Genomic DNA, 17,731 nt, shown 5'->3' on the forward strand with positions numbered 1-17,731 from the left:
AAACCCACATGAGGCGCTATCAAGATTCAAAATCAAAGCCCCAAAGGTTTTGGAAAACAAAAAGTCAGAGCCCAAAGGTGGACCTGGGCATTAGGTCCCACAAAACCACTAAATCATAAGCTAATCCAAACATGCGGGAGGAAACACAACGTGCCTATTTTCTACAAAAAATCATATAGATGAAACAGTTCCTCAAACATTAAAGAAAATTTGTATTAAACCTGAAAGTCCAACATAAAAGTTCGGTAGCTATTCCCCGGGCAAATCATAGTGCATATCCCGGAAGCAAATTTGGCTTCACCTAGAAAGCAGAGGAGCCAACAAATTGGGGAGTAAATGATCCCAATTACCAAGCAAACCCTGTTCTTAAACTCATTTTCTTCTCTTTCGTTTTCTTTAGCACCCCTTGCCTTGGATCGGATATTGATATTATTGGAAATTTAATTAAAATTACAGAGATACAATGACCATTGTCTAATGAATCTGCAGCGCAATGTGAGCATGGTTGACATGGTTTGTTTATAATACTCAGCTATTAACAAAGAAAATACCTATAGCAACGAGATTTTCCAAGTCTTAAAAAGAGAATACCAGCGTTATGAAGCTCTACATAGTCTGATTTTTTTTTTTTAAAATAACTGGAGATGAAATGCTTAAACTGCTCATTCCACTAACAATACAGGGTTTAAATCTGATACTCTACCATGATCTTTCTGTACTTGACACCACAAGACATTTAAGCTCAGTAGCTCACACAAAAAGAACAGAATTACCAGACAGGACGGCCTTCTCCTGTACATCAATCAAAATCTTCAGGTGTTATGAAGGGAACAAGTATGATAAAGTCCACAATTTCGTGCCCTCACGCTGGCTTGTTACTTAAGAGTTGCAAAAACGAAACAAAAGTGAAACAGTTAACACAAATTCCCGAGCTTGCTAGCTACATCGTGCATACATGAAGCCGTTTGACACAGTAAAATAAAAATTCTCCTTTCTGTTCTCTCACAGTGAGGTGGTTGGTGAGCAGGAGGATCCTAAAACACACCCTGTGCAATTTGGGACTCAGCAGCAAATTTGAAGGTGGGATATTTAACAGAGGCAATATACCATCACCTAACAAATGTGTCAGCTACTACAGATAATAACTGCTTCTCTGAGGAAAATTGAAAGAGGAGATGAAATATTAAATTTTTCATTGAAAAACTCAAAATACAAAGTGTACAACTGATATGACTATTTTCAGGACCATTCTGAATACACAGCACAGGACACTACAAGCTCACATCACAAACTCAATTTAGCAAGACAGAGAACAAAGGACAGCCTTTGTTGAAAACTCATCAACTTCTTCAATCTTTGGCCCAGCTCCAGCACCACCAGATGATGATTTGCTGTAGCCACCGTTAGGCATGCTTGCACCACCGTCCATGGGCACATTGCCACCAGAACCCTGATACATCTTAGCCATTATTGGGTTGCACAACCCTTCCAATTCTTTCAATTTGTCCTCAAATTCATCCACCTCGGCTAATTGGTTCCCGTCAAGCCACTCAATAGTTTCATCAATTGCCTTCTCAATCTTTTGCTTATCTGCTGGATCCAACTTCCCTGCAAATTTCTCATCCTTGATAGTGTTCCTCATGTTGTAGGCGTAGTTCTCCAGGGAGTTCTTAGCCTCCACCTTCTTCTTCACTTCCTCATCCTGGGCCTTATACTTCTCTGCCTCCTGTACCATTCTCTCAATTTTCTTTGCTCAGTCTTCCTTTGTCGTTGGTGATAGTAATCTTGTTCTTCACTCCTGCCGTTTTATCCTCTGCGGACACATTCAATATGCCATTTGCATCAATGTCAAAACACATTGATTTGAGGAACTCCTCTTGGTGCTGGAGGGATCCGAGCTCAAATTTTCCAAGCAAGTTGTTGTCCTTAGTTCTTGCCCTCTCTCCCTCATACACCTGAATTAGCACTCCAGGCTGATTGTCAGAGTATGTAGAGAAAATTTGCTCCTTCTTTGTGGGAATTGTTGTGTTTCTCGGGATCAACACCGTCATCACACCTCCTGCAGTTTCAATGCCAAGGCTCAGAGGAGTGACATCAAGTAGAAGCAAGCCTTGAATCTTCTCATTCCCTTCACCAGTCAGAATTGCAGCTTGCACGGCAGCTCCATAAGCCACAGCTTCGTCTGGGTTTATGCTCTTGCATAGCTCTTTGCCATTGAAGAAATCCTGCAGAAGCTGCTGCACTTTTGGAATCCTTGTAGATCCACGAACGAGAACAACCTCATGAACTCTGCTCTTGTCAATTTTAGAGTCCCCAAGACATTTCTCCACAGGCTCCATGCATTTTCTAAACAAGTCCATATTCAGTTCTTCAAACCTCGCTCTGATAATTGTAGAGCAGAAATCAATACCTTCGTAGAGTGAATCAATCTCAATTGTCGTCTGGGCCGTTGAAGACAGAGTCCTCTTTGCCCTCTCACAAGCAGTCCTCAGTCTTCTCAGAGCTCTTGCATTGGTGCTGATATCTTTCTTGTGCTTCCTCTTGAACTCCTGCACGAAGTGATTCACAAGCCTATTATCAAAGTCCTCACCTCCTAAGTGAGTATCACCAGCAGTAGCCTTCACCTCGAAGATTCCCTCTTCAATTGTGAGCAATGAAACATCAAAAGTTCCCCCTCCGAGGTCGAAGATAAGAACATTCTGTTCTCCAGACCTTGACGCCTTCTTATCCAAACCGTAAGCATGGCTGCAGCGGTGGGTCATTGATGATTCTCATCACATTAAGCCCTGCAATAGCACTGGCGTCCTTCGTAGCCTGTCTCTGAGAATCATTGAAATATGCAGGAACGGTACCACAGCGTTCTTCACCGTTTGACCCAAATATGCCTCTGCGACTTTCTTCATTTTCGTCGACACCATTGAAGAAATCTCTTCAGCGGCAAACTGTTTCTCCTCTCCTTTGTATTGAACCACGATCATAGGCTTATCACCGGGACCAGAGACAACCTTAAACGGCCAGTGCTTCATGTCACTTTGAACGGAAGGGTCGGAGAATCGTCGGCCGATGAGTCGCTTCGCGTCAGAAACGGTGTTCTGTGGGTTCATGGCCACTTGGTTGTTGGCAGCGTCCCCAATGAGACGCTATGTATCAGTGAAAGCAACTTAAGAAGGAGTGGTTCTGTTACCTTGATCATTAGCTATGATCTCAACACGGTCGTTCTGCCGAACACCCACGCAGCTGTAGGTGGTGCCGAGGTCAATGCCAACAGTCTTTCCTTCTGTCTTGGCCACCATTGATGCAACAAAGCTATCCTCAGACGAAAGGACGATAGAATTTGAAGATTATGAAAAGAGAAGAAAATACGAGGATTGAAGTCGACGGTATGTAAGGCGTTTGTGACTGGGGATAGACACAAACTTCTTGGAATCAGTTGTGATTGGTGCAGGAGAATTGGAGGGAAGAAAATATATAGGAAGAAAGAAAACGGGGAAGAAAATTCGAGAGATTAGTAGAAGCCACAGCTCTCTGATTTTCTCATCGACTCCTTCACTGTTCTGCTATAGCTGTGATTATTGAAGCATACGGTGGAGCCTATGATGCAGAGCCTTAACTAAATCCTTCAATTCACTAGCACAGTGTTTATGGCTTGAACTTAGAGTTTCAAATGGGAGTTTCAACTCTTCCAATCTTTACTTCTTTTATTGTATTTGTGATTCCTTAAGTCTTAGAATGAATTTTATAATATTTGAATGTGTTGTGATGATTTATATTTGTATTAAGATTGGTTGTAGTTGTTAGAATCTTTGATTAGCATTTGACATTATGCTGTGATTAACTTTAATTTCTTTACTTGGTTAGACTATGTTTTGAAATTATTATGAATATTCAGTGATAATTCAAGGTGGCTTAGTTACTAGACTAAAAATATTAATTTCTTTCCTTTGATTCTCTTTAGTTAATTGTACTAAAACAGTTTAATTGTAGGTAATTAATATGCAAAGTGGCTTGGTATTGATTATTCCAATTAAACTGTGTCCGGGGGTGGCCCTTGGAGTCTTTTAAATCTAGTTAACTCCTAAATTAATTAAAGTAATAATAACCTAAATCACTGTGTTAGAGGATTGCTTTTCCATTTGTTATCACTTGTTAATTCTCTTTGTTTATTTCATTCATATCCATTTTATAAACTAAAAATCTAAAAATTACTTACTCATTTTGCATCCTTTTAAATTTTGCCATTTAGTTAGTTAAAAAAAAAAAATCAACCCCTTTCTAAGTTAATTCTTTAGCTTTTGCATGCTTAGTTACTTAGGATCTTTTTAGAGGCTCCCTAAAATGAATACGATCCAGATCATGCACTGTACTGCATTAATTCAGTTAACTTTTAAAGTGACCCTAAAATAACTAACAGTTCGTTCTTCAGTCACTTTATAAATTTCAAAAGCATTTAGGATAGGAGGAGCATATGAATTAGTTGCTGCTTTGATAGTGGAGTTTATATGACCTTTGGTGATCTTGTTGGAAATTAGGGTAATAGGCTTCAAGTATCGAAGTGTAAGTTCATGAGAGAGGGAGTTTTCATCATCATCAAAAGTGACATTAATGATCCTCTTGTGGCCAGCAGGAAGCTTTTCAATTTCAGCAAAGCGAAGGAACATATAATATTGGGCGGATACATCACCATATCTCCAATAACTGAAATTTGCAGTTAAGAGAGTGGAATGATTCTGGGGTTGTGATGCGGTGCGCAATACTTCCCGCGGCAGTTCATAAAGGGAATCCTCTACCTTTGCTTCTTCTCTTGTTTTTAAGAGATCCCAATCGGTATTATCATTGTTCCACCATAGGCGATCGTACACATCGTCTTCGTACCTATATTTTCAAAAATAGCTAGGCAAATTATTTATTAATCCCCTTTTTTTAATAGTTCAAGACATCTAATTTATCAAAATACATAGAAATTTACTTAAAATTAAAAAAAATAAAAACTTAAAAATAATACAACATTGTTTGTTATTCGGAATGTCTTGTGAAAGAAACTATATATTCATTAACATTTAGTATAAATTTTTTTTCTTTTTGGTATTTGTTATATCCCAAATTTTGAACCTAAAAACTCAAGCTAGACTAAGTTTAGAAGACTGCGATGCTAGATGAGTCAAATTTTCCAAGAATGTCACAGGGATCAAAGGGCTCAAGATATATAATACTATCTCTGGTAGTTAGGGGTTAAATTTGGTTTTAAATATAAGACTTTAATCCACTTTATTTTTTATATTTTTTTAAAATATCTCTATTGATTGTAAGGGATTCCTACTGAGAGAATTCCAACCATCCGATACATATAATTGAAGAGGATATTTTAACGAGACCAACACACATTTGTGACTAATAAGCAACTTAACTATTTTTTTAATCTTCCCAAATTAGTTATCTAGCTTTTATATTAAGGACCAAAAGTAGTAATAGAATGTTTTAGGGAATAGATTGCAGGATCTGGTGCCCTTTTGTGCAAAACTCATATCTGGAGTCAAAGATAAACCCGAGCAGCATGAGAAATCATTAAAAAAAATATTAGCAGCTAAAAACAGCTACAAACACAACTTTTTAACCACTATTAAAGCATATTTCCGGTCAAACCGGTGATGCAACAATTAAAAAAATTTAATAAAAGTTAATTATATAAATACAATATAATATATGAAAGAAATTATTTCATAACAAATCTAATTATTAGGATAGTAATGTCATAGCATATGAACTTTTCAATAAAATAACACCATATAACTACAAATTGACTAAAAATATAATGAACATTGAGAGAGAGGGTCAGTTGTTCTTTTATAGGTTTTTATTGAACTTTTTTCAGCATTTTCCATGATGCCAAAAACTCATCCGGTTTTCTAAAAATACTCTTGTTCTCGGTTTTTTTCCGACTCCAGGCTCAATAGCGGCTCAGCTCTAGCCTAATCCAACTCAAGCATGAAAACAGTTTTTTGTTTCAAATTAGGCTGTCAGCAAGTCTGGATTAGACGGTCTAACCATCTAGTCCGGTTCGGTTCTTCAATCACTGAGATGTAGCGCCACAGCAACACACACACACAAAAGAAGTTGGAGTTTTTAAAATACCAATAGATTAATTACAAAATCTTGAGTTATTAGCATGAGAATCAAGACGAAAAATCGGGAAGAGAAAGGGAAAGTAAGGGCAAAGTTCGGAAGAGCATAGCTGGTATTAGTGGGCATGAGGCCAGAGCCCAAGTCCATTCTCACAGGAAAAGTGAAATCCATAATAAGGAGAAGCGGAGCTGGATAGGGAGAGCTGTTCAATGGCCCCAATAGCAAAGCGTTGATGAAAGGTGTCCCTTGTTCTGTGTTCACCAAACACACTTGAACCATCTCTCTAGTGCCATCATGCTGCATTATTATCTCAGTTGGAAAGAGATGGGGACCATTAAGGAATGTTCGAACCGTAGTCCAATTGACCCCCAGGTAAAGGTCGAACACTGGAGTGTAACAGTTTCTTTCTCCCTCCACAAAACTTCTCACGGTCATTAGGTGCCGGTTTATGGTTGGAGCATAATTGTTGAAGCTAATGTTGGGGGCCAGTCCGTGATTGGTTCCGCTTTCACTGAAGCCCTCATCTGTCCGGTACCAAATCCATGTCACTTCATCCAAATAATCTTTGCTTGCTCCGCAATCTATGCTTTTGAAACCTGCTCCCATGAATCCATTCACACATAGACACAACTTCTCATCCCTACTTATTAATTAGGCTTAATATGATTTTTTGTCCCTCAAATTTACTTTCATTTTAGTTTTAATCCCTTAAATTTCAAATCATAGGTTCTGTTTCCTCAAACTTCTTTTCATCTAAAACATCACTTCTTATAATATAATAAAAACCCGAACCATTTTGCGTTTAAAGGACCAAAACCAAAATGACTGCAAATTTAAAAGATCAAAGATTGTATTAACATGTAACTTTTTTTAAAAAATGAAACTTCTATTGGGTTCCATTTCTTCTTGTCTTAGATCTAAGGTCCCTTTAACCAATTCATGGAATATAAAAATAGGTAATTGTTTGTCATTAATATGTAGGAAATTTGTGACATTTCTTTTTCAGAAGCATCATTGCCATTAGAGATAAATTAGTAATATTGTAATAAATAGGGGTGCTATGAGAAAGATAAAATGAAAAAAAAAAAGAGAGGAGATTTTATATTTAAGACAAAAGAAAAGCCTTCAAAATATAACTTATATTTAGGGCAGAGAGTATAATATATGTTTTGTTATAATACTTTCGAGAGAAAATACACCCTCTGGATTCCAAAATTTGAATTGGTTTGATCCTTCTTATAAGATCTTATTAGTGATTGTTTGGACATTAAATATGTTTTTAACAATTTTGTCCCTAATTAATTTTCAATGCTCTTTCATCTTTTATCTCCTAGTTACTATTTCTCTTTCTTATTTGATCGATATATTGGAAAAAAAAGTTTAATTTTTACATATTTATTACTTTTAACTTATTTTAACTATTTTCTTAAACAGTATAATTTAATTAATAGGATCTTATAAAAAGGGCCAAAGGTAGTATAACTTTAGTCTTTGAGGGGTTAGTATCATCTTTAATTAGTTGCTCAAAGTTTTCCTCAATTGGTTTTTAATCCTTCAAATTTGAAACTAGTAATTTGAAACTATTTAGGCATTTTGGTCCGCCTAAATACTTTTGGTCCCCAGAATAAAGCTTTTGGTCGTATCTGAGATGAGGTTTCAATGACCAAAATAATTGGTTTCAAATTTTAAGGAGTAAAACCAAAATCAGATCAAATTTCAAAATCCACATATGATATTTACAATTTTTTCAATTATCGATTAAACTCTTAGGCTCTGATTCATTATAATTCGGTCCTTGTAATTTAGTTAAGAAATTATAGGAACTAAATTGTTTTTGAGTCAAGAAATATGGAAACTAAGTTGTTCCAAGTTACAGTAAACATTTAAGGATTGAATCGATAATTGAGAAGTTTAGGGATCAAAAGTCATAATTTTCCTATTTTCTTGGATATTATTATCTCTCAGCCTTTTTAATAAATACACACACACACACACACACACACACAAAACAAGCCCCAGTTAATTGTGGAAATGATGTTTCCAATATTCTTTTAATCAATAGAGGCATATATAAATGAAATATTGGGTTGCTTTTGAACAACTTGAATCATATAACTAACTTTTCTTAACATAAGTGATTTACTTGAAGGCGTCTTACAATAAAGACCAGGAGTATCCACTAATTATTTTGAATAGCACTTCGTTGGAGAAGAAAAATTAGAAATTGGAAGGCAAGCCATCATACCTGAATTATCACCACCGTCTGCAACGACCTTTGCTGAGTGGCTATGACAGTGATGAGCGAAACAAACACATGCAAAGAGAGCATCCACAGCGATGTGATTTTCATCTTCTGGAGTTTGTAGGAAAGAGAGGAAGAGATATCAGAAATGAACTGGGCAGCTTAGAAGTTTGCCACTCCTTGCAAAAGAACCTGGGCTAATTATATAGGTGAAAAATATTCTTTTCAACTTTTTTTCTTAAAATTTCAATTTTTTTTGTAGTTTGTGTAAATTACACTACAGACTAAGTCTTATATTTAAAATTGAAAGCAGTATAATCTAATTATACACATAAATATTTTAAAGAAATCATGTTACATATATTATAATAAAGTAATTTTTCAGTTTTTTTAATTTTCTTAAATTAGTTAATTAGGCTTTATATTAAAAATCAAGACAGTATTTGAGAGATAAAATTATACCATTAAATATTTTTGGTTGACGGATGAACTTTCAAAAGTGTTTCGGGCTGTTAATGTCTCAAAAATGTAGGGCTGTTGTCGGGTTGGGTTCAAGACATTTTGACTTTTTAAATTTGTTCGTGATTTGAAATTCTGTACTTACAATTTGTTTGGTGCATGATCCAGCACGCAATAGCAATATTAACATCTATGTAACTTCTTATCAAAAAAATCTATATAACTTGCAAATTGTATTATGAATGTTGTCGATAAGAGATCTATTGTAAAAATTTTGCTTTTTTTCGGTGAAAAAAAAATCTTTTTTTTTTTTTTTTTCAGTCCCGGAAAAGCTTGGTATGAATTGGTTGGTGACCTAAATTATTAGAATTTATTCGGGTGAGCTAAGAATGATTCAATGAGCTTGATAATTTTATTTCTTCAAATCGAAATACATTTATTGTTAAGTCTATGGATATTAAAATTGAAAACTTTATTTAAGAAGACACGCAATTTAATGTGGACAAAATCAATAATGTTCGTCAACATATTATGAATAAAAATTCTTTGGTAACAATACAATCAATTTCATTTAGAAAATTTTCACTATTCAATATTATTATATCAATATATAATATGAAGTTTATATAACAAAATTATGGGTTAAGGATTATTTTTATTTTAAAAGTATTTGTGAATGAGCTGTGAGTATTTTAAAAAAAAATCCTTTAATTATGACTTAGTGTGATTCTGTTTCTAAATTTTTAGCTTGTCTACAACTCAGTCTCTCTACTATAATCTTCACTCTATGTTGAGAGGTGATTTTGACCGTGGTGGTGCTCTGAAGCAAGGCCTGTAAAGCAGATGAGGTAGTCACCTCTTCTTTTCGTCTTTACAACATCCATCCACTTCTATCCCTGCTTCTTTTCTTTAAATTTTAAATAAAAGAAATTCCAAGTGGAGCTAACTTAAAAGCTATTTTTACCATATTGATGACTCATAAATCAAAGAAAAATAATAATATAAAAAGTGAAAAAAAAAAAGAAGAGACAGAGTCATAGCGCGAGTTAAAAGTTTTTAGGGGTTGAATCCTACCGAATCATAATTTAGAGATTAAATTATAAGTAAGTTGAAGAAGAAGATTAATTTTCCCCAAAAAAAAAATTAGTTCAATATCATCATAGAAGTGTTGGAAGAAGAGAACAAATATTGCCCTTACCATTAAAAAGGTTACGGTTAGAGCGGTATTACTCATTTTTTAATACTTACGGTGATGGACAAAAAAATAACGGGAAAAAAAAAACATAAATATGACACTTGGATATTGAAATCCTCACTTGTCCACTTAAATAATAGAAATTTCTTTGAGCACACATGACCAAATTAGAATTTTAAAGTTCACTGAAAAGACCACATTTGTAATATCCCAAATTTTATGGATTTGAGTAAAGCATAATGAAGGAGAAATTTTTAGAGAAATTATTGAGATTAAGACCCTTAAAATATGGTCTGAATAATTATAAAGTTAATTTCAAGAATTTAGGACCTATTTTCTTGGAATATTCAAGAAAAATAGTTAGAGGCTAATTTTTGAGCTGAGATTTTTAGGAAAATTATTTTATGGACTAAAGAAGCTAATGGAAGAAGAAAATTCATATAGATATCCGTGTGTGATTTCTAGAGTTATTTGATTATTCCAAAAAAAAAAATGTAGAGAAGGACCAAATTGAAAGCAAAATGAGGACCAAAGGGCAAAATGGACATTTCACATCCCTCATCCATCTAATGCGCCCTAACACCTCCTCCCTTCTCATTTTGCTCTGCCATTCGAAGGGAAAACAGAGAGAAAGAGTTGAGAGACTTCGAGAGAGAGCAAGAAGAGCAAAGGCAAGAAGAGGAGGGAATCGATTTGTATCAAGGTGCAAATCAAGCAAGGTGAGTCTCTTGAATCTTCTTCCATCTTTGTTTTCGGTTATTTAGTCATGTGTTGCAAGGTGGTGATGAAGATGAAATCTGGTTTTGAGGGAGAAAATAAAGAGGGTGAGAGCCAAACTATAGAAATTGCACTTACTGGTTAGGATGAAGCTTGTAGTTGGGATTTCTACACTTGTTTTTTTCGATTGATGGCTCTGGTTATAGTTTATGAAACAGGGGTTTGAGGATTTACGGAAATGACTTCTGGTTTGGGTAATAGATGATGAACGAGACTAAATATAACTGATTATTTTCTGGTTGTATGATTATAATATGTTGATTTTATATGCTCTATGTAATTATTGAGGGCGGAGGGGGTGTGCTCTGAATAAGAAAAATGTCAGACTTAAGGAGGGAAGGATGCTGTTCGATTTTACTGGTCAAGGAGCACTTGAACGCTGAAAGTATCAGCTCTATATATATATATAGAGAGAGAGAGAGAGAGAACAAAGCCATTTGAGACCGAAGCATGGGGAGAACGAGTTGGGCTCTTTATATATATTCTTTCGGTTTTGGCTCCATGTTCTGAATTATAGTGAACAGATTTTGTTGGAGTTAAAATGGAAAAGAAATGCCAAAATCTAGAATTTTCATAAGCGAAGGAAAATGTTGAGATTGGGAACTAATTAAGGCATGATATGTGTGTATATGTCTGATGTTTGTCTCAGCAACGTTGATGTTATGATTTGAGGGATGAAACTAAATCTCATGGTATTAATTACATATACCTGATTGATAGGGCAATCTGGAATTTTTGAAGGAAGGGCGTAGAGGGTGAATATATATATATATATATAATGAGGAATAAAAATAATGTTTTGGTTGAAGCTTGATGCTGGAAAAAATTTAGAAACAGTGGCAAAATGGTGCTGTTTGAATTATAGATGGTGTTTGGGGTGTTCAAATGCAAAATGTTTAAATAGGGAGTTTATAGGCTTATATAAGTGTTATATTATGAATATGTATGTCAAATAGGAGTCTTAAAAGGATGGAAGTCAAAACGTGATGCCCCGTTAAAATGATCATGAAGGATTTAAATCATAAGGTGTGTTAATGTAACGCTCTATATGAATATCTAGAGATATATATATATATATATATATTAATCTGCCCTTACTCAAATAATTTATAGGATTTGATATTTGTTCGAATCCATTAAGAAAGGAGCCAAGAAGGAGACAAGGGGAAGGGAGTACAGAAGAAAAAGCAAAAGGTAGTAACTCTTTTCCTTTAATGTGATTGTGCATTGATTGCCACATGCTTGAATGTGCCTTTATGCTGATTGTGCATGAGAACATGTAAGTTGCCTTTGCATAATAATATTTGTCATGACAATATGCGCTGGTTTCCATTTATTTTGGAATGTGGGCGCGATAGATAGCGATTAGCTATATGGGTGTATGGTGTATATGCATCATTGATTATACTTGGATGCAAGGTGTTGTTCTCTTTGGCCTGTGTAGCATGTTGTTTGTGATCTTGTATGATTACGTGAGGGAAATTTGTTACTACTGGGATTCTTTAGAATCTCACCCCTTCTTCCATGTAATACAGCAAGAGCAAGTACTCCTAAGGGCAAGGGAGTAGTGATCGGTGGAGTTTAAAGGTGCAAGAAGCTGGCGATCATTTGTACATATATATTTTGCTTAAAATGCATCTTATTTTGGAGTAAAGATATATATTGTATATCTATTTTGGTATGTAAATATTCCTCCATAAGGAGATGACTAAGGGCAGATAGATCATAATGACTGCTATTGAAGGAAATGGTCAAATTTTTTTGATATAATTATTATTTGGCCTAAAATTATGTGTATCTAATTATGTATCTCGTCGTGTGAGCCAATGGCCAGGGTGTCAAATGTTAAACCCTATTGGCTATAGTTGACTTAATTCAGGATTCGAAGGGCCGGATGGAAATAAAAATATATATAATTCCCAGGATGAAACCTGGCTTTTAATGGATCATGATTAAATAGAATAATTCTACTAGTATATAAGGGATAGGTGTTACATTTTTGGTATCAGAGCGGAGGTTCTGGCAAGAGGTCAAAATGCTCTGCTCGCTTGAGATACATAATTTTGTTATGGTTAATTGTAACAAAGGTGCATATATTGTGGTTTTAGGAATTTGATTCCTACCATTATTTTACAACTATCTATTTGTGTTTGTAAATTGGAAATTTAATATTGCTGTTGTTATTGATTATGATTTATTTCATGATCAGTAAAGATGGTTATACTCAGAGGAGGCAGAAGTGGAGGTCGAGTTGATGAAAACAGACCCCCACCTGACCCTCTACAGCAAATTTGGACAGACTTAATGAACAACAGCAAATGATAAATGAAATTAGAGAGAATCAGGCTAGACAGGACCAAGAAAGAGAAGAAAAGAATAGGAATGATATTCCTATTGGAGGCTTACAACAACAACCTGAACTACAACCACGACAAGACCCACAGCAGGTCCCTGAAGTGGCTTTTGAAAGACCAATTGCAGAGCAAGAAAGTCTACAATATTGGATTTCCAGATTCTGTAAGCATCAACCGCCATCATTCATGGGCAGATTTGATGTACAAGCAGCTGAGGATTGGGTAATGAAATTGGAGAAGATTTTCAGAGTTATGGAGTGCTCTACTGAAAGAAAAGCTCAAATGGCAATATATAAGCTAGAAGGTGATGCGGATAGATGGTGGAAAAACACCGAATTGCTTTTGCAAGCTCGGAATGTTCCACTTACCTGGGAAGTATTTAAAGAGAAGTTTAATGAGAAATATTTCCCTCAGTCAATTAGGGATGGTAAAGAAGCTGAGTTCCTGACACTAACACAAGCTGAAGATGAATCATTTGATGATTATCTAGCTAAGTTCATCCGATTGTCCCGGTATTCCACACAACTACAAGAGCGAAATAATGAACGTTGGAGTACTGGGAAACTGATTCGTGGATTAAAGCCCATGTTGAGAGAAAAGTTGGCTCCTATGCAGCTAGCTCATTTTGACACAGCAGTGGAGGTATGCAGAATCACTGAAAGTAACCTGCAACCTCAAAATGTGATCAAAGGTATAGTAAGCCAGAAGCTTCTGAAGGACCATCAAGGAAGAGAAGTAATCCGACTCCTTGGGATAGGAGAAATGCAAAAAGAATGAATCAACCAAAGAAGCCAGGATCCCAAAGAGTTGCAGAAGTGAAAGAATGCCCTCATTGTGGCAGAAACCATGGGAACAGGCCATGTTGGTTTGGGCCCAATGTTTGTTATAGATGTGGAAAGCCTGGTCACTTTGCTCGAGAATGTGGGCAAAAAATGGAGGAGTTCAGGCCCAGGAATCAAGGTAAAGTCTTTGCTATGACTCATGAGGATGCTCGCAAGTCTCCAAATATGATCCAAGGTACAATTCGACTTAATGGCAATTTAGTGCAAGCATTGTTTGACTCTGGTGCTAGTCATTCTTTTATTGCTTATGAATGTGCTAGACGACTAGGGTTAAAGGTTGATAAATTGCCTTATGACTTGGTTGTGTCAACGCCCACGAGTGCTAAAGTTATTACTGCTAGTGTTTGTTTGAATTGTTTAATTCAGTATGAGCAAAATGATACAGTCATAGACCTTATCTGTATGCCATTCCAAAATATGGATATAGTTATAGGTCTCAACTGGCTATCAGCTAATAATGCATTGATTGACTGTGGAAATAAAAGGCTTATGTTTCCTAATCCCCAAAAGTTTAATGAAATTGAGCCTGAGTTAAACTTCATCTCTATAAGTCAAGCAGAAAAGTGGTTACAGAAAGGGTGTCAAGGGTACATGGTTTTCTTTTCATTACAAGCAGAAGCAGCAGTAAATCTAGATGAGATACCAGTGGTTCAGGAATTTCCTGAAGTATTTCCTGATGACATAAGCGGGTTACCCCCTGAAAGAGAAGTGGAATTTGCAATTGATATCATACCCGGAGCAGGACCAATTTCAAAAGCCCCGTACCGTATGGCTCCTAATGAAATGGTAGAACTGAAGAAACAAATAGAGGAGTTACTAGAAAAAGGGTTTATACGACCCAGTGTTTCGCCATGGGGTGCTCCGGTGTTATTTGTAAAGAAGAAAGATGGAAGCCTCTGATTATGCATTGATTACAGGGAATTAAATAAAGTGACTATCAAGAATAAGTACCCACTTCCTCGAATAGATGATTTGCTTGATCAGTTGGCAGGTTCTTGTGTATTCTCCAAAATTGATCTTAGATCGGGTTATCATCAGTTACGGGTAAAAGCAGAAGATATACCAAAAACTGCTTTTAGAACTCGGTATGGGCATTACGAGTTCTTGGTGATGCCATTTGGACTGACTAATGCACCGGCAGTATTCATGGATTACATGAATCGAATCTTTCGACAGTATTTGGATCAGTTTGTGGTGGTGTTCATTGATGACATCTTGATATACTCCAAGAACATAGAAGAGCATGAAGAGCATTTGAGAATTGTCTTAGAAATTCTCAAGAAGAAGCAGTTATATGCTAAACTCAGTAAATGTGAATTTTGGCTTACAGAAGTTAAATTCTTAGGCCATGTTATCTCATGTGATGGGGTTGCAGTAGATCCTAGTAAAGTGGAAGCAGTGTTGAAATGGAAAAAGCCTGAAACGGTTACAGAAATAAGAAGTTTTCTGGGTTTAGCTGGTTACTATAGAAGATTTATCCAGAATTTCTCCAGATTGCTTTGCCACTGACTAAGCTCACTAGAAAGAATCAACCCTTTGTATGGGATGATAAGTGTGAGGCTAGTTTTCAAGAGTTAAAGAAAAGGCTCACGTCCACTCCAGTCTTGATTATTCCTGATCCCAAACAGACCTATGTAGTCTATAGTGATGCAAGTAAACATGGTTTGGGATGTGTCTTGATGCAACAAGGCAGAGTGGTAGCATATGCCTCTCGACAACTTAAGCCTCACGAAGAGAATTATCCTACACATGATCTAGAGCTAGCAGCAATAGTGTTTGCTCTCAAGATATGGAGACATTATCTCTACGGAGCAACTATAGAATTATACTGTGACCACAAGAGCCTCAAGTATTTACAAGACCAAAAAGAATTGAATATGAGGCAGAGAAGGTGGATGGAACTATTGAAAGATTATGATTATGAAATCAAATACCATCCGGGCAAAGCAAACGTTGTCGCTGATGCCCTGAGTAGAAAAACAGTGCAAGTGGCAGCTCTAATGATTGAGGAACAAGAATTATTGGAGAAATTTAGAGATTTTAATCTGTCAAATCAGATGATATTAGCAGGTTATGGCGCCACTCAAGTGGAAAGTGACTTGAGAGATGAAATAGAAGCAGCTCAGGAACAAGATGACTTGGCGAGATCAATCAAGATTAAAATTGAAAAAGGAGAGACACAAGATTATGATTTTTCGCCTAGTGGGCTGGTTAGATACAAGAAAAGAGTTTATATTCCACTGAAGGCTGAACTTAGACGGAGAATTCTTGATGAGGCACATAAAAGTAGATATACCCTTCATCCGGGCATGACAAAGATGTATCACAATTTGAAGTCATTATATTGGTGGCCAGGAATGAAAAGTGATGTCACAAAGTATGTAGCTCGCTGCCTCACATGTCAAAAGATTAAGATAGAGCATCGGAAACCTCCAGGACCTTTACAACCACTAGAGATTCCAGAATGGAAGTGGGAAAGTGTGACGATGGACTTTGTTGGAGGTTTGCCAAGAACAGCGGCTGGGTATGACACCATTTGGGTGATAGTTGATCGTTTAACAAAATCTGCTCATTTTCTTGCAATTAAAGCTAACTATACCTTAGAGAGGCTAGCACATGTATATATTAAAGAGATAGTCAAACTCCATGGTGTACCAGTTAGCATTGTATCAGATAGGGATCCACGATTTACTTCAAAGTTTTGGCGATCTCTTCATGAAGCTATGGGCACTCAACTGAAATTTAGCACAGCTTATCACCCTCAAACTGATGGTCAAACAGAAAGAACTATCCAAACACTTGAAGATATGTTGAGAGCTTGTGTTTTGGATTTTAAGAAAAACTGGGATTATATCTTGCCATTCGCTGAGTTTGCATATAATAATAGCTATCACGCGAGTATTCAGATGGCGCCATATGAAGCATTGTATGGAAGGAGGTGTCGATCTCCATTGTGCTGGACTGAGCTAAGGAGAGAAGGTTGTATGGTCCGGAATTAGTTGATCAAACCACAGAGCAGATCAAAATTATTAGAAAAAGACTGCTTTCTGCTCAAAGCAGACAAAAGAGCTATGCTGATAAGAGAAGGAGACCATTAGAATTTGAAGTCGGAGATCATGTATTCCTCAAAATTTCACCGATCACGGGCATTGGGCGAGCAATGAAGACGAAGAAACTGAGCCCAAAATACATTGGTCCATTTGAGATTCTTGGTAAAGTTGGACCAGTGGCGTATCAAATAGCTTTGCCTCCGCAATTAAGTAAGTTACATAATGTCTTTCATGTCTCTCAGTTGAAGAAGTATCAACCAGACCCTGAACATATAATTGAACACGAAGAGATGAGTATACAGGATGATCTAACCTTTGAAGTAGAGCCAGAACGAATAATTGATCGTCAAGAAAAACAACTCAGGCACAGAAGTATACCATATGTGAAAGTGGTTTGGAAGGGATTAACTCCTAGAGAAGCAACTTGGGAATTAGAGGAAGGCATGAAGAAACAATACCCAGATTTTATGCTTCAAGGTACGTTTTAAATTTCGAGGACGAAATTTATTTTACGGGGGAGAATTGTAATATCCCAAATTTTATGGATTTGAGTAAAGCATGATGAAGGAGAAATTTTTAGAGAAATTGTTGAGATTAAGACCCTTAAAATATGGTCTGAATAATTATAAAGTTAATTTCAAGAATTTAGGACCTATTTTCTTGGAATATTCAAGAAAAATAGTTAGAGGATA

At 36.1% G+C, this 17,731-nt stretch overlaps 2 protein-coding genes, 1 long non-coding RNA gene and 2 pseudogenes across 3 annotated transcripts; 3 read left to right on the forward strand and 2 right to left on the reverse strand.

The window, feature by feature from the left end:
• Window positions 1-1,297: 1,297 nt before the first annotated feature.
• LOC114721640 (heat shock 70 kDa protein-like) lies at window positions 1,298-3,431 on the reverse strand (annotated as a pseudogene).
• A 942-nt stretch (window positions 3,432-4,373) lies between these two features.
• On the reverse strand, window positions 4,374-6,726 carry LOC114721641 (putative leucine-rich repeat receptor-like protein kinase At2g19210). The gene is made up of 3 exons (XM_028907500.1): window positions 6,130-6,726; window positions 5,914-5,966; window positions 4,374-4,872 (listed from the first exon to the last, which is right to left on the reverse strand). Exons 1-3 carry the CDS (start codon window positions 6,724-6,726, stop codon window positions 4,374-4,376), a joined length of 1,149 nt encoding a protein of 382 aa, XP_028763333.1.
• Window positions 6,727-11,894: 5,168 nt separating this feature from the next.
• LOC114721651 (uncharacterized) lies at window positions 11,895-12,581 on the forward strand. The gene is made up of 2 exons (XR_003738105.1): window positions 11,895-11,987; window positions 12,329-12,581. It is a non-coding gene; the product is annotated as an uncharacterized LOC114721651 (long non-coding RNA).
• Window positions 12,582-13,111: 530 nt separating this feature from the next.
• Window positions 13,112-13,924, forward strand: LOC114721642 (uncharacterized). The gene has a single exon (XM_028907501.1). The coding sequence runs from the start codon at window positions 13,112-13,114 to the stop codon at window positions 13,922-13,924; it is 813 nt and encodes a 270-aa protein (XP_028763334.1).
• Window positions 13,921-17,527, forward strand: LOC114721643 (uncharacterized; annotated as a pseudogene).
• The last annotated feature ends 204 nt before the right edge of the window (window positions 17,528-17,731 follow it).

This window comes from Neltuma alba, unplaced genomic scaffold (assembly GCF_004799145.2).
Source record: "Neltuma alba isolate B1F8T4 unplaced genomic scaffold, ASM479914v2 tig00012051_pilon, whole genome shotgun sequence".
NCBI classification, from domain to species: Eukaryota; Viridiplantae; Streptophyta; class Magnoliopsida; order Fabales; family Fabaceae; genus Neltuma; species Neltuma alba.